The following is a 24,736-nucleotide window of genomic DNA, read 5'->3' as shown; positions in this document are numbered from 1 at the left end:
CACCATGCATGGATAACACTCTATCCCAGAGTTGGACTTTGTTTCCAATAAAGGGCTTATTAGGAGGATATTGGTCACTAGTAAAGTGAAGGTTGAATTTTCATTAATTGAGAGCTTATTAGACGCATATTGGTCATTAATAAAGGGGTTTGCAGCCCCTATTCTGAAGTGAAGGTTTCATTGTCATTAATTAAGAGCTTATTAGAAGCATATAGGTAATTAATAAAGGGTTTTGCAACCCCTATGCTGAAGTAAAGGCTTATTTTACATTACTTAAGAACTTATAAGCAGCATATGTCATTAATACAGTTTTGATCTAAAAAATAATGACAAAGAAGCAATTATCACCAGGGCATCTTTAATCAGTTGTGCAACCTGTATACTGAAGTGAAGACTCCAGGCACCCCATGAAGCTCTTACTCGCATTAATGAACCTGACAAAGAAAATAAACAAAATAAGTTGAAGTAAAAAAGAAACATCCAAAATCATTTTAATTAGGAATTTATTTAGGTTTTTTTGAAAGAACGGTTAAAACTTGTAACACATTGTTATATAATTATTTTTCCCAGTAAAACATACAATCTAAATTGGAAATATTTTTTCCAAAAAAGGTCAGATACATTCTGCATTCCTAAAACAGATACAGCACCAACTGGTGCAACATATAATGTATCTCTTTTTTTCCCCTAATGCCATCAGCAATCTCTTGTAAAGGGATAACATATGCAACAACATTAGAATTTTAAACTGCTTGCCATGGTTGCTAGATCTGGTCTGGGGGCACTGTCCTAAAAACTCAATTACTTGGCTGTTCAGTGAGTAGGGGGCTTTCTGATTGGTGGAGCAGATGAACCCTTATAATTCAAACTCTGGGGATAAATGTAGTTATAACTTTTTTTTACAAGTAAAGGTTAAATTCTGTATATGTGAAGCTGTAGTGCCATCTAGTGGTTATCTAGGGTTATTCCACTTGTGCTACCTACGTGTAAACTCTTTCAGGTGCTTCTGCTAGCATAGCATTGAGCTTTCATTTCAAACAGGTTAAAAATCTACCAACTTTTTATCCGCCTTGGATAATTGATTTTGAGCTGTTGTTTTATCGGTGGAAATATATTGTGGTACTCATTTCTTAGGTTGTTTTTGGAAATTGCATCCTTTGTTTGCTATGTTAATGTTGGCTCCATCTAGTGCTAGAGTAATGGTGTTAGTTGTAGCCTATATTAAACACACAATTTGCAAAAGCAGGCTGTAACAATCTTTATTTGTGTGTGTAATTGTTAAAATATTCCGCATTAACGCCAGTACGGATATCCTATACTTCACGCTCGTAAAGTATCACGCCAAATGAACATCTCAGTTTGCATACCTTTCGGCTATCTGAATGTTATTTGTTCTTCCCAGGTCAGTTCACCTCAGCAATATTAACATCTCTCCCCAGTCCCCACCCGTATTTCATCAATTCAGTGCAGGTAAAATTTTCGCCCAGACACACCTATCTGACCAATGTAATGTTATCTGTAGTAGTCACTGGTGGAACAACAATTTCCATTAGGAAAGTTGAAGGAGGGAGTTTAATTTAGTAGCACACACTTGTTTTAGCAGCACACGCGTACTGTTTTACAACGGCTGTTTATTGATATCCATGAAAGCTCGTGAGTAACTTTTTAAGATTGATTTAATTTGAGTTAGCCTTCTTGGTGGGGCAGTGAAACACGCACAATAGCATATTGTAATTACAAAGTGCCCTTTGTAAAACCACCTATCCAAACACTGGGTATTATAGTAACTATGAGCACAATCATATTACACTGTTGTGAGTTACAGGCAACATATAGACTACTTAATCCTTTCCTAAATTACTATGTGGCTGGTAGTAACGACTAGTAGGACAAAGAAATATTTAAATACCAACATCATAAACAAAAAAAAATCTATTTTAAATTAAACTGTAATAACACCATTTTGTTTTGATATCTTCATCGGGAATCGTGACACTAGCAAGTCTTATATTTAGGAACATACCATAACTAGAATATAGATAGCTTTGCCTATTGGGAAATGTAGTTCGCTTGGATCATAAACTTTTCCTACAACAACCCCCAGCGTGCATCGCTCTGATTGCTCCACGAGCTGAACTAAGTCAAATCTAAAACAAAAGCAGAACAAAACAAAACAAAGTAGTTTTTATTACGGTAGTCAGTGGGTACTTTACACCGTGCGCAAATATATAAAGATTGAAACTATTAATAATTGTGCAGTTTAATAAGTTTGTACGTGGATGACGTCTTTTTCGCGGTGTTTGTATTGCTGCAAATGTTTGAACTGTGCAGAAAGAGAACCGAAACTTGTGACATTTCGCTGAAAAAGAAACACTGTTTTGTTTAGGTTTCACTTTCTGTAATGTCTCGCTCTCACTTTACCAATAGCCGGTAATCTCTTGTTTCAGTTTGAATTTAAAAAAAAAAATGGATACAGGTTTACAGCAAGGTCGAGTCAGCAACGACTGTACGAAAAACGAAAAACTAATGGATGAGTACCTGCGATCTCAGGGGCTGTATCGAAAGGAAATTGCAAAAGATGGATCCTGTCTGTTCAGAGCAGTGGCTGAACGGGTAAGAAAATGATCACCGTCATTTAAATAAATTGACGGAAATTTAAGAACATATATGTATGTGCTTACTTTGGAAAACCAAAGCAAATATATGAGGTACATTATTTTTTTCCCTCAAGAAATTAAAGACGTGTGATCAATGATTGGACATCTTGGCAAAGTAACCGAAGTTTCCTTAGTTAATTGGTTTTAACACATTTTTGTTTTATATCTAGATACTTCATTGTCAGAGTCGACATCTAGAAGTAAGATATAGCTGTGCAAGTTACTTAAGAAGGAACAGATCAAAATACGAAGCGGTAAGAAGATTTTATACTGACCCATTAAATTGAGAGGCTTCATTTATCAATTATTTATTCTTCTGTTGCAAAGGAAAAACTCAGAGTAATTAATTATTAAAACTGTTGTATATTTTCATTAACATGTTTCTTTTTTCTTTTTTAAATTTGTAATTGTAGTTCATTGAAGGACCGTTCGAGGAATACCTGAAGCGACTGGAAAATCCACAGGTATAAACTGGGGACGCTTTGGGTATATTGTACATTTCTTACTACTAAGGAGCATAAACCACGCTCTGCTAATATCGCATTCATACAGTTTAAAAGTCTAATATAATTTAAAAAATCTAAGAAATGTAATATAGTTTCATGTAAATTTCAACAGACGTCTCCTGTCCTTTGAGTCCCAAGTTGATTTTGTTTCTTTACCAACTTATTTTATTACAGTACACAGCTTCCAGTAACAGGGCTTTTATTACGTGTTGTTACTTCACAAAAACAGATCGTGTGAGGAAAAAAAAGGCATGAATATGCAAACCATCAAAGTTGACCCAAAATGTGATCAAACTTGTGTGGGACATTTATTTTTCTTCATTTATATAGAAAATCTGGGGTTATGTGGAGGTGCCCCATGTGTCTGTTTCTCTGTGCGTGTGTCCAATTTACAGTAGGTGTAAGTAAAAATGAGCCTGCTTGTTCATGATTTTTTTCAGCTGTATTGGCCTGTAAGTACATAAAAGTAAACAAGATTAACACCATCTTTTATAACAGGCAATGTTATTTAATAGTGTTTCATGGAGTGCACTATACTGTGACTGTTGTGCCTTTTTTTACTTTTTTTTTTTTTACAAAATGTAGCAAAGTTATTATTTATTTCTTAGCAGACGCCCTTATCCAGGGTGACTTACAATTGTTACAAGATATCACATTATTTTTTATATACAATCACCCATTTATACAGTTGGGTTTTTACTGGAGCAATCTAGGTAAAGTACCTTGCTCAAGGGTACAGCAGCAGTGTCCACACCTGGGATTGAACCCACGACCCTCCGGTCCAGAGCCCTAACCAGTACTCCACACTTCTGCCCGCAAAGTTGAGAGAACATTTTTTGAATGTGCACGAATGATAAAGGTCAGCAGTATAGTTTAGTGATTTAAAGATGAGTAGATGGGTGATCCTCTGCCAAGAGCAGTTTAACTGCTTCACTGCTTTTGCTTCAGTTTTACATTCTGTCTCTTTACATGTTGTTTTTGTTGTTCTCTAGAATGGTTATTGAAACAGTCTGGTAAAAATATTATTTACCTGTAATAATGTCTGTAACAGTCTTTATTTTTCACACAGATCTGGGTTGGAGAAGTGGAAATGAGTGCCTTGTCTCTGATATACAAGTAAGAATCATGTTAATTTATTGGAGGTAGACAGATTTGCAGTTTAACACTGATTTATAATAACTTGCTTTCTTTAGCTGTCTAAATTGGAAAGTAGAAATAGTCAGTGCTTGGACAGATTATCACCATTAGCCTACTATGCACAAAGGGCAGACATTTTAAACGAAGGAATAATGTATGTGTTAATGTACTTCTGATTAGAGGTTTTCAAATACTATTGCTCTGCCATTCACGTTCATTGTGATTCTAAGTCCCGTTATCCAGCGATAACATGAGGCAAAACTGTTTGAACAAACAAAAATGTCACAAAGGGTTAGCATAGCGGCAGCACCCTGTTGCCGAGCCAAATAACTGATATGGTTGAAGTCACTCTGAATGGCAATAGCACATAGAATATATACATATTTTAAGTGGCTTCGTTATGCAAAATGCTGCTTGTAAGTATACAATAATTTGTATTTATTGTTTATAAAAGCCTGTCTCCGTAGTGCGTGTAATATAATCTATTAAAGCTGACTGTATCATTGTGGTTGCTTGATTTGTGAAGCTTGAAAAAGCTGTTTCACTTTTCAGTTTTGGTATGTCGGGGCGGGGGGGGGAAAGACATCTGGTTAAATAAATAAGATACCTTCTTTGCTTCTTTATAGGCACGATTTTTTAATCTACCAGGAACCAGGAAAACCAGCAGTCAACATAACTGACAACAACTTCCCTGACAAGGTAAAGTAGATTGGTGAACAGAAATAAAGAAATAATACTGGTTAGGCATTGTGTAAAACGTTTAGCTTTGATGCACTTCTGTGTTTCCTTGATAATCATCAGTATCTAGAGAAAGGGAATACAAACACCACAGGGTTTTACATGGAAACCCAGAGACATTTATCCACTGGCTTACTTCCTATTCTTAGGTGAACATTAATTTTAGGATCCTATTAAAATACCATCTAACAGTGGCCTTTGACTATAGGGTGCAACATAAGTTGACCAAATAGAGGCTTATAAAAATTTGTCCCATTTGGCAGTTGTTGGGTGCATTCATGGTTAAACTTGCAGGTAGCCAGTGCTGTTAAAGTCATCTCTTAAAGTCCATATGTCACCTGTTTCACATTACAATCTGATTTATTAAACTACACTATAATAGTGTTCTAAAAATATATATATATATATATCATTTATACTTTTGCACTGTAACTAAGAAATTTACAATCGTAAAGCTTGTTTTGAGAGCTTCTGCCAAAAAGCCCTGATTTCGAATCTTGACATCTGTGATGTCACTAGGGGAACCGCGAACCATAAACCATAAACATGCATGCATATGTCTATGGCATAAACAAAACGATCATACATACAGGCCTATTTCGCGATGGTTAAAATGTGTCAAATACATGAAAAAAAGTACTGTATTCCGTGAAAGTAAATTCAACGAGTTCACCAGTGCACAATGCAATGATCACTTCATACAACATGGAGACTAAAGCTTTTGTTTGTTGGTTTCTGGCAGGTACAAATTTTATTTTTTCTCTTTTGTAAGACACTGGTACACAAGTTCACAAACACGCAGACCTTTACAAAGACAGCTGTTCACGAAGACAATCATCAAGTGACCACTGATTCATTTTCCCTTGACAACAGCGGAACCATTTAGAAACCGCAATACTTTTTTTTTTTTTTTTTTATAACAAGCCTTAATTAAACAATTTAGTACCATTTACTTTTATATCAAATACATTTGTAAATAGCTGCGTCTATAAGACGCTTCATACAGATATAAAAATGATTACCATAGATTTTTTTTTTCTTACCCTGTGCACTAGTGCTCAATACTACCAGGCTATCTACAGTGCATAATCAGTTCTCTGCAAGTGTTGCATTTGCTTTTTCAGACGTCAGGTATTATTATCATTATCATAATTATTATTATACAATATACCATTTTCAAATAAACTACGTGCCCCAAAACTACCCAAAGAAAATAAACATGAGCATGGCTTTCATATTGCTGACTTAATAAAAACAATAACGTCAGAGTGCTGTAAACCAGTACAAACACATTGCGTGCTCAAGATTTCTGATGCAGAAATCAAAAGAATGAATCCACTCATCCAGCTTTTTTAGGTAAGCTTTCGATTTTCAATTTTATCTTTAAGGTAATGTTCACGTGCACATTACTGGGTAAGGGCGTCTGCCAAGAAATAATAATAATTATGTGCAGTTCACAAGGAGATTAGACCTATTTAATTTCACTAAATCAGGGAAAGCATAAGTGTTTATTTCATGAATGAACCTGAAGAGTTATACGTGATAATGCAAGTCATCTCGGCCCTGTAATATAAACAATGCTTTATTTTTTAAGTGGATGGGAAATGGTAAACACTATTTACAAGATATAAATGGTAAAACAAACCAAATATAGAAATACACATTTTTTTTTATTGCCAGAAATGAACAAGAACAACATTCAGAATTTCCGACCTGCAGACAAGGGGTGCGTGTCGCTCGCGTTCCTTGTGCCAGCGTGATTATTTTCTCCTACTGGAGGTTCAAAACAGTACGGAATCGGGCCTCAAACCACTTGTTCTTCTTCCCCACAATTTATTTAATTACACACCACACTCCCGCTGTCCTTACTGTAATACAGACTACTCCATTTTCTTCACTGTGGTGTGGAGTCAGGCAGCACGGACAACTGGGATGCGAGTTTCACTTTAGGGATTCAATAACTATTAATAAGGATTCACAAAAAACATATTCATTTTTTTCTTTCTTTTTTTTTTAATAGGTTAGTCTATGTTTCCTAAACGGAAATCACTATGACAGTGTCTACCCCAAGCAGTTTACTGAAGCTGCAGCTTTGTGTCAGTGTAAGTACGAATACTATATTGTATTATTTTCTTTCATCTTATAGTGTATCTGGCATATCTCTTTCGGAGGAAATGTTTAACCTTGTGGCATTTACCTGTTGACAATTCTTGAGGCTACTACTAACCTGATTCGTAGATCGTCATTAGGCGCTGGAACGCTTCCAGGTAGAATTCTGCACATATTTTTCTCGAAGCGTATGTTTTTTTGGCTTGTCATTGACTTCTGTGATTGTGGGATCCAGGGTGGGACTTTAAAAAAAAAAAAATAAATAAATAAATAAATAAATAAAATAAGACACCACCCAAAATAGAAAGCATGCGATGGAATGGTTAGAATGGCATTGCTTTAAATTGGATCACGTCCTCTGGATAACACAGTTCAGCCATTTTGATTAGTAATTTGCCCTTTTTTTCTCTCTAGTCATCTGAATATTTTTCACTGAATCCTGCATTCAGAGACACATTCCTGGTGTCGTAAGAGGCTGCTAACAGCGGAACAGGTCTACAAATTGCCTTGCAGCTTGCGTTACTTCCTTCCTTATTTATTCCCAGCTATCGTATATGAACTGCTGTATGAGAAGGTGTTGGGAGTGGATAGCAGCAAACAAACTTCCACTCTTCAGAGCTGCAGTGAGTCAGATCAAGATGCTCGTGAGGAATGTGAAAGCAGCGATGAGTCTGATTTGGATGCTGGGGATGCCTATTGGTAAGGATTTAAACTACTCGGTCTCAAAGAATATCACAGACATTTGCCAAACTTTTTGAGATGTTATAGTAATAAAGTAATGACTTGGATCGCATTATTGGAGTTTGGTGATAAAACGAGTGATCATATGATTTATCAGTATGCACGACTACGAAGAGATATGTGAAAAATACAGCGAACAAGGAGTGGGGCAGAGCTGGAGATACAGTACTGAGTGTCCAGTTGATATGCAGTGCCTTTTAAACCCGTTTTACTATGAATAAAATGACCTTTAAACAGTGCGTATAAAATAAACAGCGCGTGTGAAAATAAATTGGACCTGACGCGCCTGACAGGCGCTGAATAAATGGACCGCAAATCTCCTATTCAATGGCAGCTTTCCCTCTCTTGCTCTGTATAGTTGCTTGTTACATAGGATGTTCATAAAGTCACGTTGCTGCTGTGGAAAAAAAATTGAAGAATCGCAGCTGTTGAGAGATGATGTGCGTTCATATATAATTACTGCATTATTTTATGTCATTAAAGCTAACTTGAAGATGAAAACCCTCCATTACATTAAGCAGTAATGAAGGAACATGTACTGCAGTCAGCTGAATTTTGGTTGTCCATCATTTTTGTGCCATCATATGCTTAGTTTTATTGCTCAGGGGCAAATGTTTTTTCCACAACAGCAGAGCCAAGTGACCTTTATTATCACCTCTGTATTGAATTTGAAAAGGGGTATACTTTGATAATCTGGTGTATCGGTTACTTTAAATCCACAGTGGTGAAAAACTGTGCCTTTTGGAGGAGAAATATAAGCATATCTCATGATAAATCCTACAGAGGAGTGTAAGGGGTTTTTTACCTGCTAATTGAGGGAGTTAAGTTGCTATGACAACACGGTAGAAGACAGGTGCTTCTGATGGTGGGGGGGGGGGGGGGGGTTAATGGGATGGCCAATCCCCCTGATAATTAATAAATAGCACCTGGTGCAGTGCATTCAATGTGGTTGTTTTCTTTGCACCAGGATTTCTCTGCAGTTTTGTTTCCATTTGTACTTTTTGGAATATAAGTTTTTTCTTTTCACTTATCCATATGCATTTTATTAACTGTGAAAGAAGGTAAGCAATAGAAAAGTACTGGTGTTGCATTTGAGACATGTCTGTAAAGTAGTGCTTTTTACTTTTAATGCTACGGTATGTGATTGCTGCCTGTCCACTGTTGCTTAGAAGGAGATGTAGATCTCAAGGATACGCTCCTAGTTTAAAGGTTAAATGTACTGCAAATGTAACAGTAGTCAGAAGAATCCAGTAATTCCTGTAATATAGTAAACCTGTTTAGAATTGTAGGGCCTACACTTTCGAGCCAATTCATGTAAGAGGGCATTATTTTAAATAAATATATGTATTTGTCCTTTTACTTATTGCCAAAAGCAGCATTTACATAATAAGCTGTGGAAGCAGGTTGTACTGTATAATTATAAATATTGTCCGGTACTTAATTTTTCATAATGAACCTAGGGGGTAGGGGAAGTAGTGGAGTAACCTTGTCACACTTGCAAAAACAGCTAGGCTACATCTTGACTGCTTTTCCAACTGTCATACAATTTGGCATTGCCATTCCTAGATTCTTAAAGGCATTGAAATTCGTGTGTGACTCACTTTTGCTTAACTTTGGCCACTAAATGGTCATCACGAAAATCATCACTAAAACCTGTTAATTGTGCAACAGGTCTCAGTTGCCCAGCTAGTTATTCAGTTTCAGAAAAGCTGGAACAGCTGACAGTGTGGCTTGGCAGAGTTATTAAAGGAAAGCTAAATATAAGTAATACATAACCATATCTTTGGACTTGGTGAGCAAACTGGAGAGACACAAGTAATATTGTCAATCCCTGTTGAAGACGCCCACTAGGTCCTTATGATAGTTGTGAATCTGTACTCCTAAAGTTAAGGATATTTTGTAGATTTTTCATGAATTGTTTAATCAAATAATGATGTGGAAGGAATCCATGGGGCTAACTTTAATAGCTAGAGATATTTTCCAATGCATTTGCTTTTCTGTTGTACTGTTACATGGATACATTATATCTGCCCATTACCGCATTGAAGTAGCAAATTGTGCAAGTTTCATGATGTTTTTAAAGAAGATGCCCAATCTGCTCAAACTGAAACCTCAGTTTACTCTACTTTCTTCCCACAAACAGGACTGAAGGAGCTGCTGAATCTGCTGACATGAATAAATTCCGGTCCCGGTATGAAAACCAGGTTCCTAAGGTACATTTTTTAAGTTAAATAACTATATTGTAGTCTTGATTACAGAACTTTTAAATATATTTTTTTGATGGTCAGGTTCCAGAATTGTAATGAATTAAATTGGTCCAAGTAACTGTTTGCTGCTTAGAAACTCCCAACAGAAAGTAGTGACTTACAAACTCAAGCAAGTCTCCATTGGTGCTCTCAATTTGATGCAGCTTTAACAGTGACTATTGAGTTTGCGACTTCATATTGTCAATGTTACGGAAACACCTTAGGCAAAATCTAACCGTACCCTTGTCTTAGACTTAATTATTCTACGACGTTCCAGGTCAAGTTTAGTAATGGTTATCGTATAGAAAAGTGCTGTCATTTTATAAGCATGGGGTGAAAGTTTTCTGTCTGTAGACGGAATTCCATCAAAATGGCCTATGTCCATTCCTATGATTCGTGTAGAAATGCAAAACATAATGGGGGCGGTGGGGGGTATATATTTTTTATCGTGAAAACTAAAATGTTTTCACACATACTTGATTTTTGTGACCTTTCCTGTTGAACTGCAGCTTCATTGACACCATAGGCGCCTAAACTACAGTGCACAGGAGAGGCAAACTATATATTTTACCCCTCTACTTTTTTTGCTCAGTGTATACACACTATATTTTGTTATGGTTTTGCCTTTTAAATGGTTTAAAATTTAATAAAAAAAAGAAACAGGAAGTCATTCACAATACACCAGATGCCTGATATTGATCAAAATAAAAACAAACAAAAAAACCCCAGCAAAACGTCCCCCACACGAACAGTAGTTTGACCCTTAGTCCGCACTGCACTATTACAACAGCTACAAAAAATGATTCAGTAAATATAGGCTACATAGTTGTTAGTTAAATTTATATTCATTGAAAAAAATAAATAAGGAAGTTAGTAGGTTCATGTTGCTGTGGGGCCAATTTGAAGAAAATGTTGCTACTGTTAAGCACTAGTAATAATCTGAAGCAGCGGCAATTCAAAATAACAGAAGCCCGTTTTTAGTTAGTGAAGTAGTCTAGAATGCTATTTTTTTCATTAGAAACTTGACTGTTTATTGAAATACATTTTCAGCTTAAGTTTCATATTTAAGCTTGTTGTGTTTGACTCATTCAATCAAACTACGTAGGACTTTGCTTAAGATGTTTTTCAAGTCAAGTAAGCTTGTTTGTGTATAAAAAAAACCAATAGCATCACAGTGCTTCTTTCTCAGCCAGTGTCGACTTACTTTAAAGGCACCTGACTGAAATCGTAAGGTAATTAAAACATTTTCATTTGTACTTTCCCCGCCGTTCTGCGCACTGTCAGAAATAATGAACCCGATCCGAAGCAAGTGCAAAACTTGCCCCAATATTTAAAGTAAAAAATACAAATATTTTAAAACTTGCAAGACTTGGTTATAATAGCAGCAGCTACATTATTGTTTTAAGTTATTTTATTATGGGCAAACTTTGCCCGCTAACTCAGTGGACCATATTTAGAAGCAAGCACAAAGGCAAAGGCACACTTTTTTTTACTTTAGAGGAATAAGACCATTTTAATGGTATTGAAGTAGTTTTTTTAAAAGTAGTGAGTAGTTGTTTCTTGATGAAAGAAATGCACAGTCCTTACTTCAGATATTAGTTTGGTTTATTCAAGATATACAGGTTAAATTCCTGAAACAAAAAGAACGCTCAAAGCAAAACAATACAGATCACTCTTTCATATGCAAGCTGCACGGTGCAAAACTTAAGTTCAAAATATAACAGAACAAAATAATATAATGCAATACTGTAGGTTTGATCCTCCAGGACTTCTCGATCTACAGGTCTCCAATACTAGTCTTAATGAAAGAGAGAAGTGAGCTGAGCTGAGTGCACCTTGATTAAGTAGCCACTGACCTCAGCCCCCCTCCTTACTTCTCTTTGTGGGTTCAATCACCCCGGACAACCCCCTGTGGAGAGTCTCATGTATGTGTCATAAAGAAAACTGGTTCTGCCTCACACTGCCTAAGAAGGTGTTATCTTGGTGTGGCCCTTTGATCTTTGTGCTTAACCTATGTTACCTCTTGAGCGCATCGGTTCCTCCAGCAATGTGCGATTTGTGTTTGCATTCAAACTTCTTTCCATGTTATCCAACAGGTATAAAACAAGAAACAACTCTTGACTGGTCCTTCCTGCAACTGTTAAATATATACTGTTGAAATTGTTTTATTCTGCAAAAATGTTTGCATTTGCTTCAGAATTAAGTCTTTTTTTATACAGTAAACCAATGTTTCTGACATGGCAAGTATTTTGAATTGCCTTACTTAGGGAATACTTACCTTCAAAAGAACAGTACTTGCTTTTCTTTGTTTGTTTAACACTTTCCTTTAATAAACTACATGTGAGAGTTCTAGGTGCAGCACTGTGCAGAGATGCCATTGGTACTGGTTGTGCCATTTGGTGCTACTTGCATGTATTTGTAATTAATGTGTGCTCAGTAAGTACGTATTGAACATTTTATGCTGAAACATCTACCCAATTTTGTCGGCTTGCAATTACTAAAACCGTAACTTCACACCAGCAAGGTTTGCTTAGTTTCTTAGAGCTTCTTTGTATTTTTTTTATTTTTATTTATTTTTTAAATAAATGTGCCTCTATGCTTGGCAGTTAGTCCTTCAGTTTGTCCCCCACTTTAACCAAGTTAGGCACCTATGATTGAGGCACAACATTCTTGGACTATTGTTTCTGACATTGATTAAAGCACTGAATTGTTGAACTGCTTTTAGAATGAAGCACTCACCTATAGGTACCCAAACTGTTTCAGTGTTTCTGAATAAGAAAGTTTACTGGTCCAGAGCTTACCTGTACTCAAAGGGAGTATTTCAGATTTGTGGTGTTATACAGTTAAATAAACAGTTAATGTAAAAGCTTTATTTTTACAGTTGGTTATTGGTTATCAACATTGAAAATTGTCAAACTCCTTAAATTAGGTATTTCAAAATTGTCAAACTCATCCTTGAAGGTCCTTGAAAAGTAATTCAAATTTGTACAGAAAAACTGTATGAACCTTGTATTTACAACATCTGATTGAGTTAAGCAGAGACTGTATATTTTTGCAGCTGAGGTTTTATAAAATTAATATTTTGGGAAATGGGCATACATATAAATGGTTTGAGTAACATTTCAAAAACTATGTTTGTTAACTAGCCTTGTGTGATTTATCAGATTGATCCATCTGGTAAAATGACAAGTTGTAAGTGAAGTCATTTTTCAGTTTCTTTTTCTACAAATCAAGTTCAAATTTGCTTCTGAAAGTGGTCCAAAATGTCTCAGAATGCACCTGAGAGCATGTACAACCCCAGTGCTTTGTGGGGGGTCTAGGCGCCCCCCAAAACCCCCGGCCAGAATATTGGTTTTGCCCTAGGAGTTTGTCAAAATAATCTTTGGCCACTTTCATGTATAAGCTACCGTCGCTGCGCTGCCTCATATCTGAGACTGTTTTAGGTGCTGACTTCTTTTCACTGGTCTGTGACTCAAGATGGCTGCCGTATATAGATTTCTGCTGTTAGATAGAGAATACACTTAATACACGTAAGTTACTGTATTTACATTTGTTCCTCTGTGTTTATGTATTCCCATTCACAAGGATTCCAGTCCTGCTCCTGCCCCCCTATCCAGGAGGGTGCTCCAGTCTCTTGACCCATCAGTATACAGGAATGTGGAGTTTGATGTCTGGTTGAAGTCTAAAAGAGGTAAGGTAGTAGTGCCACTGTTTGGTCTTGAAGAGTGTAGGGCTGTAGTCTGGCTACTGTAAACATGCGTCCACTTCATGTTTTACAGCCCAACAAAAAATGGATTACTTCATAGCTGCTGGAATGCAGTACAACACTGGAGACAAATGCAAGGTACGGATTTTAAACTCTTGCACTTAGAGAACCCATAGCTTTTTCATACCATTTAAGAAGTGCAATAAGCCCACTGTTATCTTTGTACCTTCATGGAATATCTAAGTGATGACAATACAGATGTAAAGTTTGGGTAAAAAATAAGCCTTTTTTTCGCCGCCTTTTTCCACTGCCAAATAGTGTTCTGGAAGCTGTTTGCAATGGGATCCAATTGACAGCTATCAGATCAGATAAATGATACTGTTGGAGAGAATGCTTTTTAAAGCATTAAACTGCATGCTAACCAAGAAAATGTGTGTTTGTTCTAGGTACGTTTGGATGCCAGTGGAAGGTTCTATAAAGCTTACATTCAAGAAGTCAGCCATGATGATGGTCCCGTCGTGGTTTTTGTTGAAGAGCTTGCAGCGAAGTAAGTTGGACTAATTGGCAATTGGTCAGTTTGTATATAATACGTACAGCTATGGCCAAAAGTTGTGCATCACCCTGTAGAATTAACTAATTTTGCTTCAGAAAGTCAAATGAAACCTGAGTAATGTTACGTTAACATATTGAATTACATACAGTTTTTTAGTTTACCGTATACTTAATGAAAAACTGACCAGTTGAAAAATGTGACATTTTAAAATCTAACATGAAATGCTCTACTACTATTATGGCTTCTGGTAGACTTTTATGATATCATTTTATAGTTTCTTTGATGTTTATAATTCTAGGTAATGCAAAACTTTTGGTCATAGCTGTACATCGTTGGCTTGTTGAGTATTCATGCCAGCAATTATCCATATACGGTGACGTGTGTGATAGGGACTGTTTTATATTTATGCAATAATAAATACATTTCTTCGTTTTCAAGGTACTCGATTCCACTGAGAAACCTCCGTCCACCATCAGAGGAGAGCCCTGCTCGTGGCTGGAGCACAGTGGCAGAGAAGAAAGCCAAGAGACCCGGCCCTGTGACTGGGCAGAATCTGCACTCCGGTAAGAAGCACACGCAGTTGGAGGGGAAAGTCTACCTATAGTTTACGTGAAAATAAGAGCATGCTTTTGGCTGATTCGTTCTTTACCAGTATAACCCTGGTTAGAGGGCATTCATGTTTGTTATTTGAAGGTAAGTCGTAGAGACAAGATAAACAGACTGTCCCTCCTCCCTCAGCCAATGTGACCAGCACAGTCATTGCTACACTAGAAACAAAGGTTGTCTCTAGAGCAATGAAAACTTACCAAGTTAAACCAGTATGTGCTTGGTAAAAGATTTCAAACTACAAACCAATTTTTTAAAGCAAAGGCTGTCACTTGAAAGGCAAAGGCAACTTCATCTATAACCTTTCCTCACAATTGTAAAATAAGAATGTTGCATATTGTTGTCAACATAGCCATTCCTGATGTGATGTAAAAACTAAACCTATTTGAATAGCACAGAATGTGTATTATGTAGATTGGATTTGCAAATATTGTTCAACTTTGTGTTTTTTTCTACCTCTTTCTGCAAGTTTTATCTGTACTGCTTACAGTAGCCATTATTGCATTCAAATGTGTGTCACTTCAACAGATGCTGCTGACTGTAGAGGAGTGAAGCAACCAACGAAAGCAGCCAAACCTCTGACAGCAGGGCCTCCAAAACATCAGCAAGCTGTGCCAACCAGAGCCTCGCACCAGCAGGGTTCTGCTGCAGGGCAAGCCACACACTCCCCTACTGAGCAGAAACAAGGCAGCAGGACTTATCCACAGAGTGGAAGGTCAGGGGCTTGTTACTACAGTACATCTGGAAAGTGCAAACATACTTCATTTTGTGCATGAAGAGCAACATTAACAGTTGGTTTTTTAGAATATATCATCTATTACTCCGTCTGTTGCTGCTTTGATGTGCTTCTTGTTGTCTAGATCCTGTACCTTTTTGGAGGCGCCGATGTTTTTACTCCAGGCTAGCTTCAGGCTTTGGCTTCAAGGGAGCAAAGCAGTATTCATTTAAGGGTAGATTTAGATACACTTTAGACAAGAAAATCACCCTGGTGTAATGGATGGAATTGCACTGCTTTAAAAGTGCTCACACGTTGGGAACACTGGTGTACGAACTGGTCTTTTGTTTTTTTTAAACTTTCACTGGTCATCATGCACAAATAATTATGTACGATGCAATTCTTAAAGTGATAAATAGGTTCAAACTGTTTTTTCCAATCCCTGTCGTATTCCAAATCGAGAATACCCTTGTATCTGAGTGTGTGTTGCTACTGTTGCAGGAAATGTGACCTAGACCCTGGATATTCCTGCACGCCAGGAGAGAACAGATACTTTGGTCTGTCACCGGAAGAGCGCAAAACCAAAGAAGCTGAAGAACAGTCTCGAGCGCTGTTTGAGATCCAACAGAGGGACGAGCAAGCCTTCCCAGCACTCGGCGTAAGCCCACTATATTTTGTCTTTGGGTTTTCATAAAGAGGGAGGGATGATGCTGTATAATCCTTACAGTGCACAACCATACACAGTTATTTATGAAGCTGGCATATGGGTCAGAGGACAGAAGGCAATGCCTTTGTTTATTTACTGTCTGCCCTTTTTGAATGCAGCACATTCGGAGGGCAAATTTGCTTATGGCTTCTCACTTCAAATAGTGCCTTGCAGCACATGACTAGGTTTACCTGCCATCCACCCCGATCTGTTACATTTAAGTCTAGTTTTAAATGTGTGTGCGATGAGGTAATATAGGCTTAAGCAAATTTTCCATTAAGCATGATTCTAACTTCGTGTGTGCTTTTGATTTTTCAATGAAAAGAACCAGAATGCTTGTCAAACTGCCACTCAAAGCAGTGACGCTAATGACCCAAAGAAAACCCAGACTACTGAGAAGCGGCCCTCAAGGCGGCGAGTGGAGTCGCAGGAACCCGGAGAGAAAGGTCAGCAGTCATTTTGAGTTTCCTTTTCTTTTTTAATGCTTTTTTTTAACACTTACTTTAATTCAGTTTATTAACATACAGGAAAATATTGCATGTTCATAATCAGATGAGCATTATTCAAAATAAGTGGAATTTTGTATTTGTCTTGTAGATAAGAGAAATATTGGTTCATTTAAACATCCACTGCATGTGTAGTCAAGCATTGAAGTTGTATTTTGCTCTGCACAGATAGGGACCCAGTGTCCCGCAAATAATACAACATGGTATTCATGCAAAACATCTTTCAAGTTACTGGTGTGTTCAGATCTGCAACTACTTGGGCACAGTGTTTAATTCATATATGTCCAGACGGTAGCTTATACCAAAAATCTGTTTGCGTTTCCCACTTTAGAACAGTATTTAGCGTGGGACAACCCTTTTTTTTCTGGTCATTATCTTGAATAGATTTTACTTGAATAGGAGTACCCTTACCTATATTTTGTCATTAAATGCAAGGATTTTGTGCAATATTTGCAGAGCCAAAGAATCAACGTGTCAAACAAGGACTGAAAGTTGAGCAAAATAAATCTCTGGTAAGACATTTCCTCTGTTAGTCTATTTATTTAGCTTTTTGCACTGAGTGTTTTTTTTTTTTTTTACCCCATTTTCTCCCCAGTATGAAATGGCCAGTTTATTTTTTTTTATAAACCTGGCTCACCGCTGCAACCCCTGCGCTGACTTGGGAGGGACAAAGACGAGCACATGCGTCCTCCGAAACGTGTGCCGTCAGCTGTCCACTTATTTTCACTCTGCAGGCCCACCTTAAGAGCTACAGCGTCAGAGGACCATGCAGCTCTGGGTCGTTTGCAGGCAGGCCTGCAGGCAACCGGCCAGTCTACAGGGGTTGCTGGTGCGCGGAGAGCCAAGGACACCCTGGCCGACCTAAACCCTCCCCACCCCGGGCGGACGGCCGGACGGCCAGTTGTGCACTGCCCCCTGGGAACTCCCATCCACGGCCGGCAGTGGAATAGCCTAGACCTGAACCGCCGATCTCCAGGCTGTAGAGCGCATCCTGCACTCCACGCGGAGTGCCTTTACTAGATGTACCACTCGGGAGCCCCCTCTTGAGTGTTATTTTATTTGTGAGATTGGTACTCATGATAGGTAAGCGACAGTGGCACTGACTGCAGTCTGTTATGGTACCCATAGACTATTACAGCTTCAAACGAGCACCAGTCCTGACATGACAAAACCCTTGCGCCTTTCAAGCAAAGGATGACAAATTGTGAAGTGATTTTGTGTTGTATACTAATGACTACTGTGAGTAAAGTTGAGACCTCTGAACTAATTCCCCTTGTGACTCAAACCAGAATCAAACCCATGAAGTTAGAGACCTGACATGCTGTGCCAATGTTGGAGAAAAATACCAAAAAGCTGTTTCCCCTTCTGAACCAACCAAAGCACAAAACCTAAGTTCTACCCCACAGGTGAGACTTCTATTAATGCCATGCTTAAAATTGAAAAGATTTATGATGCAGTGCTGGGGGATGTGATGATTAGGTGGGATTCCTTCTGCTTGAACAGAGCAACACAAAGTTGACCAGAATATTGCAACAATTTCCAGTACTTTTGACTTCCAGTTATTTGATTGTGTTAACTCAGATTTTGTGAACTTACAATTCCACTGGTCACTTGGCCTCTTGATTGTATAACGCTTCTTAATTAGTTAATTGGCCATTTGTACCCATGTACACTGGTTAAATAAGCAGTTGTTGTGTCGTTGGTCTTTTTATAGCTGATATTTGATTGTACACTTCAGGAAAGTAATGGTATTGTTGTTTGAGTTTATTTTAATACTCCTTTTCTGCTCTTGCAGGCTTTCAGCAACCACAGCTTTACTCCTGGGCCAACAGGTCCAAACCCTGCTCCTGCTCCTGCTCCTGCTCCTAACAGATCGCAGCCTCCTGTCTCTTTCTCTCCCCCTTGCTTGCCAGCGGACCCTCCGCCGTACGAGGCTGCACCCTGCTGTCAAACAGGTGAGCGACTTGTACACTTTGCGTCTCAGTTAGTTGTTGATGTAGGAGCCAATGTGTTATGTTACGTGTTTATTTCACAGGCATTTCGCCAGTACCTAATGCACCTGCCATGATGCCCAGCCCCATGATGCCCCAAGCTCACGTGATAGCGGCCCCGGATGCCCCACTTCCTGGTCCTCTGCCAGCTATTGGCCACCCTGCGATGCCAATGTCTCAGGTCTCAGCCTTATACCAGGACTCCCTGTACCCCGGGTTCCCTTGTAATGAAAAGGGAGAGTATGTCCCTGCACCGCCGTATTCCTACTGTAAAAATGGGGACGATCTTCCAAGTGGTAAGCCTTTAAAAATAAATAATTATTGCATAACATTAACATTTATTTTAAATATTTTTTTATAGTTAGTTAAAATGAACTTTATTATATTACTGATTTGTTATGATTATATGACCATTTAACAAATGTGACTGAACTAATTTCAATGTGTACTTGGTATAATTCTGAAGTGTGGTTTGTAATGTGTGTTATCCTTGAAAGGCTGAAAATGAAATACTGGATCTTGAAGTCACAATATTAGGTTTCCAGCAAAGAAGAATTACGGGCATTCAATCACTAGAATATAATTAAAAAAACAAAACAAAAAACTGACCATTAAGAAATGTCTCATGTTTGCATTAAATCTGGGTCTAGTGGTGTAACCAAGCTTAAATGTTGTATACAGTTCAAAGTGTATCAGTCTGTATACATGTTAGAACTGACGCAGGATCAAACAACCAGATAACCATTTGATTTTGATTTGTTTTGTTTTTGCAGATAAATGCATTCTAAGGTTCTTTTTTAACCTTGGCTTAAAGGTAAAATTCATGTTTTCTATTTATTAGGGTTATATATATTTGTTTTTGATACCGAAAGCTTCAGTCTATTCACATTTATTTTCTACTTTCTGTATCTGCCTGGCTTCTCAAGTAGTGCTCTTGGATGATGTTTGTATTTACTTATTCAACAGGCTTACAGTTGTCCCATGTGGCCACCCCATTCCTACCTCTTTCCCCTGCATCAGGCTCATTACAATGCCTGTGCAATGCTGCCCAAAATGCCCAGCACTGCTTCCTATGCAACTGCTTGGTTCCCAGAGGGCACTGCCACAAATCAAAGTGTCAACTCCACCCCAGCCAACTGCACCATGCCGATTCAAGACCACAGTGACCCGCCCTTGCCAGCTGATAGAAGAGCTCATGGTCAGTGTGAACAAACTGATAGCGAAACACAACCACCACCAGCACCTCCCCCTGCAACTGTAGTAACTCCATCTCTGGATGGAGAGCCCTGCTCGGATGTAAATTGCTGTGTTGAAAGCCTACCGTGCAGCAGCTATAACCAGATACCTATTGTGCCACGTTCCCTCGTACACATGGGGGGACTCCAATGGCCAACATATGGGCCGAATGTGTTGTTGGGGCGCTATCCCGTCGCCCCTTCAATTTATCCACCTTTCCACATGGGATACCCAATCCAGGGGTTTCCTACAGGAAACCCCATTGCCAAAGAATATTTCAATGTCAGTCCCGCAGATGAGGAGGAAAGAGCTAGCCCAGTTGTAGAAACTTCAGCCAGTAAAGACAGTGGTCATAACGTTTCCAATGTACAAAGTGAGGGAGGGTTTGGTGAGCCACAAAAGGAAGTGCACTTCCAAAAGCCACTTCCCCCGGGAACAAGTACTGCTGAGAAACAGGCACATCAGGTTTTGTCATCCAAGGAACAGCCACTCGCTAAGAGCGAACAGGGTGTTGATTCTATGGCAGAGCCCCGATCAGCACAGGCTGTATCGGAGACTGAAAAGGGGGCAGCGACTACAGCTGTATATAGACCTGTGCAGTTAGTAAAAGAAGGTAGCAGTTCACCGTTATTTACTGTAGGTGAAACAGGTCTAGATAGGGAATGGGTTACCAATGAGAGAGGCAGCAGCGGTAGAAAGGGGGCTGAACCTAAAGATGTAGCGATAGAGCAAGAAACTGATAATCCACTCCATAGCAGTCATCTTGTCAAGGAGGATTTGCAGTATGAAGGTGACCATGTTGATGCAACATGGAGCAAGGGCCGGTCTTACTACAACCAATCCTTTAAGGAAAGGAGGTTTGATGATAAATGGGCAGCTGACAGGAGAGAGTATAGGGATAGAGGTTCTAGAGACGGGAGAGGTTACAGGGATCCAAAATTTGCCAAGGAGAAGTTTGATCATCAGCATTCTGGTCATACAGTTAATGGGGATAAGAGAGGCCACTATAAAAGGGCTCGAGGCTACAGAGGAGGAAGAGGGAATTTCCAGCATAGTCATGAGGAGTGGAGTTACAGAGGTAAATACCAGAGGAAAATGGAAGAGCCGTAGGATAGACCATGATGCTTCTGCTTGAATCTTTATAGAACTCTGGCTTTTTGGTCAGTGTAACGCTTACCAATTAAATTTTTAGAATGTTTCCTGAAATTGAAAAAATCTAAATGTTTTTTTTTCTTCAGTTTTTTTTCATTTGCAATACAAAAATTGGCATTTTTGCTTCAATTTTTGTTTTTTCAGGGAAAAAAAAATGAAATTTGAGTGGTGGTTTGAAATTACACCTCTTTCATATTTTGTTAGTCCTGCTAAAATAATGGAAAACCAAACAAAGGTAGAACTTTAAAATACTTGCCATTTGTGTAATGAAAGGGCAGGGGAGAAAACAAAAAACACCACTATAATGATTTTCAACAGTTTAATTTTTTTTTCAATTTTCTAATTGTAAATGAAAAAAGAAATAAAGACCATATTTAATTTTTTTCAATTTCAGGAAACTTTTTTTTAAAATTGATTAAGAGTTACACTGACCCTTTTCATTAACTTGCACTACAGGCTACCCCACCCTGCCTGATTTCAACTTACAGAAATTAAATTAACACTATTCTAGGCAGAAAATACAGATTTAACAGTTAAACAAAACAGAAAAATTCTAAGTTGGTATTGTATATATAAAAAAAAAAAAAAAAAAAAAAAAAAAAAAAGCTACTGGTTCGTGTTTTTTTACAGCTGAAATTGTTAAGCTCAGCCACTGAGTTTGCTTAGGTACATGTTTCTGTTTCCTTTTGCTGCATTGGCTTTTCTGAGATCGGGTTGTATTCTGCCCAGTCTGCTGAAATAATTGGACTGTTAAATACAAGATGTATTTCAAATTTACCATGTCTGCAATGGATGAAACTGTTTCCTGAAGTTCCAGGTATTGGGCACTGTTTTAAAATTATTTTATTTTCACATTGAAAGTACTGAATTCATTGTGAAATCTAATATTGTCTTTTTATATTTTAATTGGTTAGGTATCTTGCGACTTGTATTCAAATCTGGTTTAACATTATAGTGCAGTGTGTATTGATGATAATCACAAATAATACATGTGTGAATGTCTTGGTAAACCACAACAGGTTTACATGTTATGCTTGATCTATCATCAGATCTAGCATTTATACTATTAGACCTTCATCTTTCCCAAACCTTTCAATAGCCAGGTTCATGTTCTCAAGATGTACTGCTTTCACAATAGTTGCAATATAAAAAATCTTAAGTGCCTTCCTTTCACTTTAAAAATGTGCTGAATGATTACTGAATCATTTGACAGTTATTTGATTGTATGTAATAATGTACCACTACTGTGTGAAGCCCTGGGATTTTCCAAAGCTGCCATAGGTGCGAGGAATTGGATTGTTTTGTTTTTTTCTATTGCAAACTGGCTTGTAAAATCATAAACTATTGGATTTTTATGTTTTTGTCATGAATCAAACACATTCATGCATTTATAATATAGTTGGCTTTTAAGGTGTACAAGGCATTTCTTTAAAGGATTGCAGTTTTTCTGATTCAACTTGATATTCCACGTTGGGCTGTTTTAGATCAGAAGTGCATGGCTAACCCATATCCCCAGGAACTGTTCACCAGATGTATGTCAAAACAAAAACATCATGGGGTGGGATAGTGTATAAACACTGCCAAAGTGAATATAATGCCTCTTCATGACCCAACTACTTTTGCTAACACAGCTAGCTGCTTTTCTGTATTGCCTGTAGGTCCTTGCTTCTGTGGAGAACCCCCCTTACCTGCCCAAGTCTCTACCCCCTGCATGCAGTCTCCTCTGCAGACCTTTGATTCATTTAGCCTTCCTGGTCCCAGTTGTCAACATGCCATACTGTGGCAATGTGTTTTCCCAAACCCTAGCAGGATCTACTAAGCAAGGTGCCCGGGCAGAGCACTTGTGTGCCATGCACTGCATAAAAAAAACATGAAATACATATTTAAAAGAGCACAGGTGACCAAGAACAACCAGGCATTCAACAAATAATTAAAACCATACCCAGTTAGTTATGAGACAGCACTGGTAGCGGTACTCCACAGAAGCAGCTTTTGTGACTGACCTAAAGCTGGTGGTGGTGTTTTATGAAGCAGTTTGGCACTGATGATAGGTATAGTTGAATTTAGTTTAGCTGGATTTAAAGAATTGTCCTGATGCACCTAATGTTTTTGCACTTTTTATGATGATCTTTGTATTCATGGAAATACCTCAATTATTTTGTTGTAGGAAAAAAAAAACCCTTGAGGATACCTGTGTTTTTATGTGAAATGTGTCAAATTGTGACTTTGGAGAAACCAAAGATTTAAGTATTTTATGTGTGAGGAAACACTTTATTTGTGTGTGCGTGTGTGTGTGCAGGGTTGACTTTTGTTTAAAATGTCCATTTTGGAAAGTCTTTAAGAGAAGTGACGGTTTTGTTTGAGGTGAATACACTGCAGTTTATTGTTACAATAATTTTTGCTTGAAACTATTGTTGGCTTTATGGAAACTAAGAATGTGGCACCCCTTGCCTGATGTTTTATATATTGTTAGCTGGGGTATCTAATAAAAAATGTTTAAAAAAAAAATTATTCTAGCATGTTTGGTCTGCTTTGTGTTTCAACTGTGTCTCATCGGCTCTTTAACATGAGCTTTGACAGAGACCTTCTTAACTTATTTCGTCCAAGTATTTGGGTTTAAGGTGATAAGTATTCAAAGAAGAAAGTGATAAAACAGCCCATAGACAATACCCAAGTTAAACTTCTCAAACCAGCCCTAAATTATTTACTAAACTCACTGAAATTAAGCATTCCCAGCTCATCAAATGGCTGCCTGATTTTTTTAATTAATTTAATGAGACTATGGATTATACACTGCATTTTTGCTGATTTAATAACATCGCCACCTTTTAAACTCCTTCATTTTAGCTTATTACCAATAAACATTTAGAAAATCTATCAACACGAAGCAGCTGACAAGTCTGTATCTATCTTCAGTTTACTTTTATCTTGTGTTGTACTTGCATACAAACTCGGTGGCATTCTGGTTAATTTTAAAACCAAGCCTATTTTTGTGCAAAGATTGGCAGTAGACGTGCATTTCTTTACAACTTGCATGCCAGGACCGGTAATCAAGGGCCTGTTCAGAAACTACAAAGGTTAACAGATTTACCAAAAAATATAAATGTGGCAGCCTTACTGATTTAATGTAGTATATAGGAAACTTAAAGCAGTTTGTAAAAGCTGGTTAATACCCAGTGGAGCATTTTAAACTAAAGGAGATTGGGAGTTTTATTACAACTCCGGGTTTCCATTAAACCATTAATTCTGTGCCACCAATCAACATTTTAAACAATTGTTAACTTGAATTTACATTTTACTGTTCAGTTCATGTTTAAAAGTTACTGTGCTGGTAAATATCTAGACCTGTTCCTTTTGTATTACGCCGAATATTAATGGTTAAACGACAAAATTAGAAACTGGATTGGTACTGGAGCGTTAATGGTATAGCC

General features: G+C 37.9%; 1 protein-coding gene across 3 annotated transcripts; it reads left to right on the top strand.

The window, feature by feature from the left end:
• The first annotated feature begins 1,452 nt into the window (after positions 1 to 1,452).
• LOC117409526 (OTU domain-containing protein 4-like) lies at positions 1,453 to 23,813 on the top strand. 3 transcript variants are annotated; one of them, XM_058999337.1, is made up of 22 exons: positions 1,453 to 1,470; positions 2,448 to 2,613; positions 2,828 to 2,911; positions 3,071 to 3,121; positions 4,233 to 4,279; positions 4,927 to 4,999; positions 7,059 to 7,140; positions 7,693 to 7,846; positions 10,032 to 10,101; positions 13,720 to 13,825; positions 13,914 to 13,978; positions 14,287 to 14,387; positions 14,832 to 14,956; positions 15,528 to 15,714; positions 16,216 to 16,372; positions 16,746 to 16,866; positions 17,383 to 17,438; positions 18,216 to 18,332; positions 18,722 to 18,881; positions 18,962 to 19,213; positions 19,691 to 19,731; positions 19,884 to 23,813. In XM_058999337.1, the coding sequence occupies exons 2-22, from the start codon at positions 2,467 to 2,469 to the stop codon at positions 21,261 to 21,263; spliced, it is 3,576 nt and encodes a 1,191-aa protein (XP_058855320.1). In that variant the 5' UTR covers positions 1,453 to 1,470; positions 2,448 to 2,466; the 3' UTR covers positions 21,264 to 23,813. The 3 variants fall into 3 exon arrangements, with proteins under 3 accessions (XP_058855320.1, XP_058855309.1, XP_033871604.2); XM_058999326.1 differs by lacking the exon at positions 1,453 to 1,470 and adding an exon at positions 1,504 to 1,653; XM_034015713.3 differs by lacking the exon at positions 1,453 to 1,470 and having other exon boundaries at positions 2,025 to 2,613.
• The last annotated feature ends 923 nt before the right edge of the window (positions 23,814 to 24,736 follow it).

Source organism: Acipenser ruthenus, chromosome 2, assembly GCF_902713425.1.
Source record: "Acipenser ruthenus chromosome 2, fAciRut3.2 maternal haplotype, whole genome shotgun sequence".
In the NCBI taxonomy this organism is placed as follows: Eukaryota; Metazoa; Chordata; class Actinopteri; order Acipenseriformes; family Acipenseridae; genus Acipenser; species Acipenser ruthenus.
This window is presented reverse-complemented; position numbering and strand designations above follow the sequence as displayed.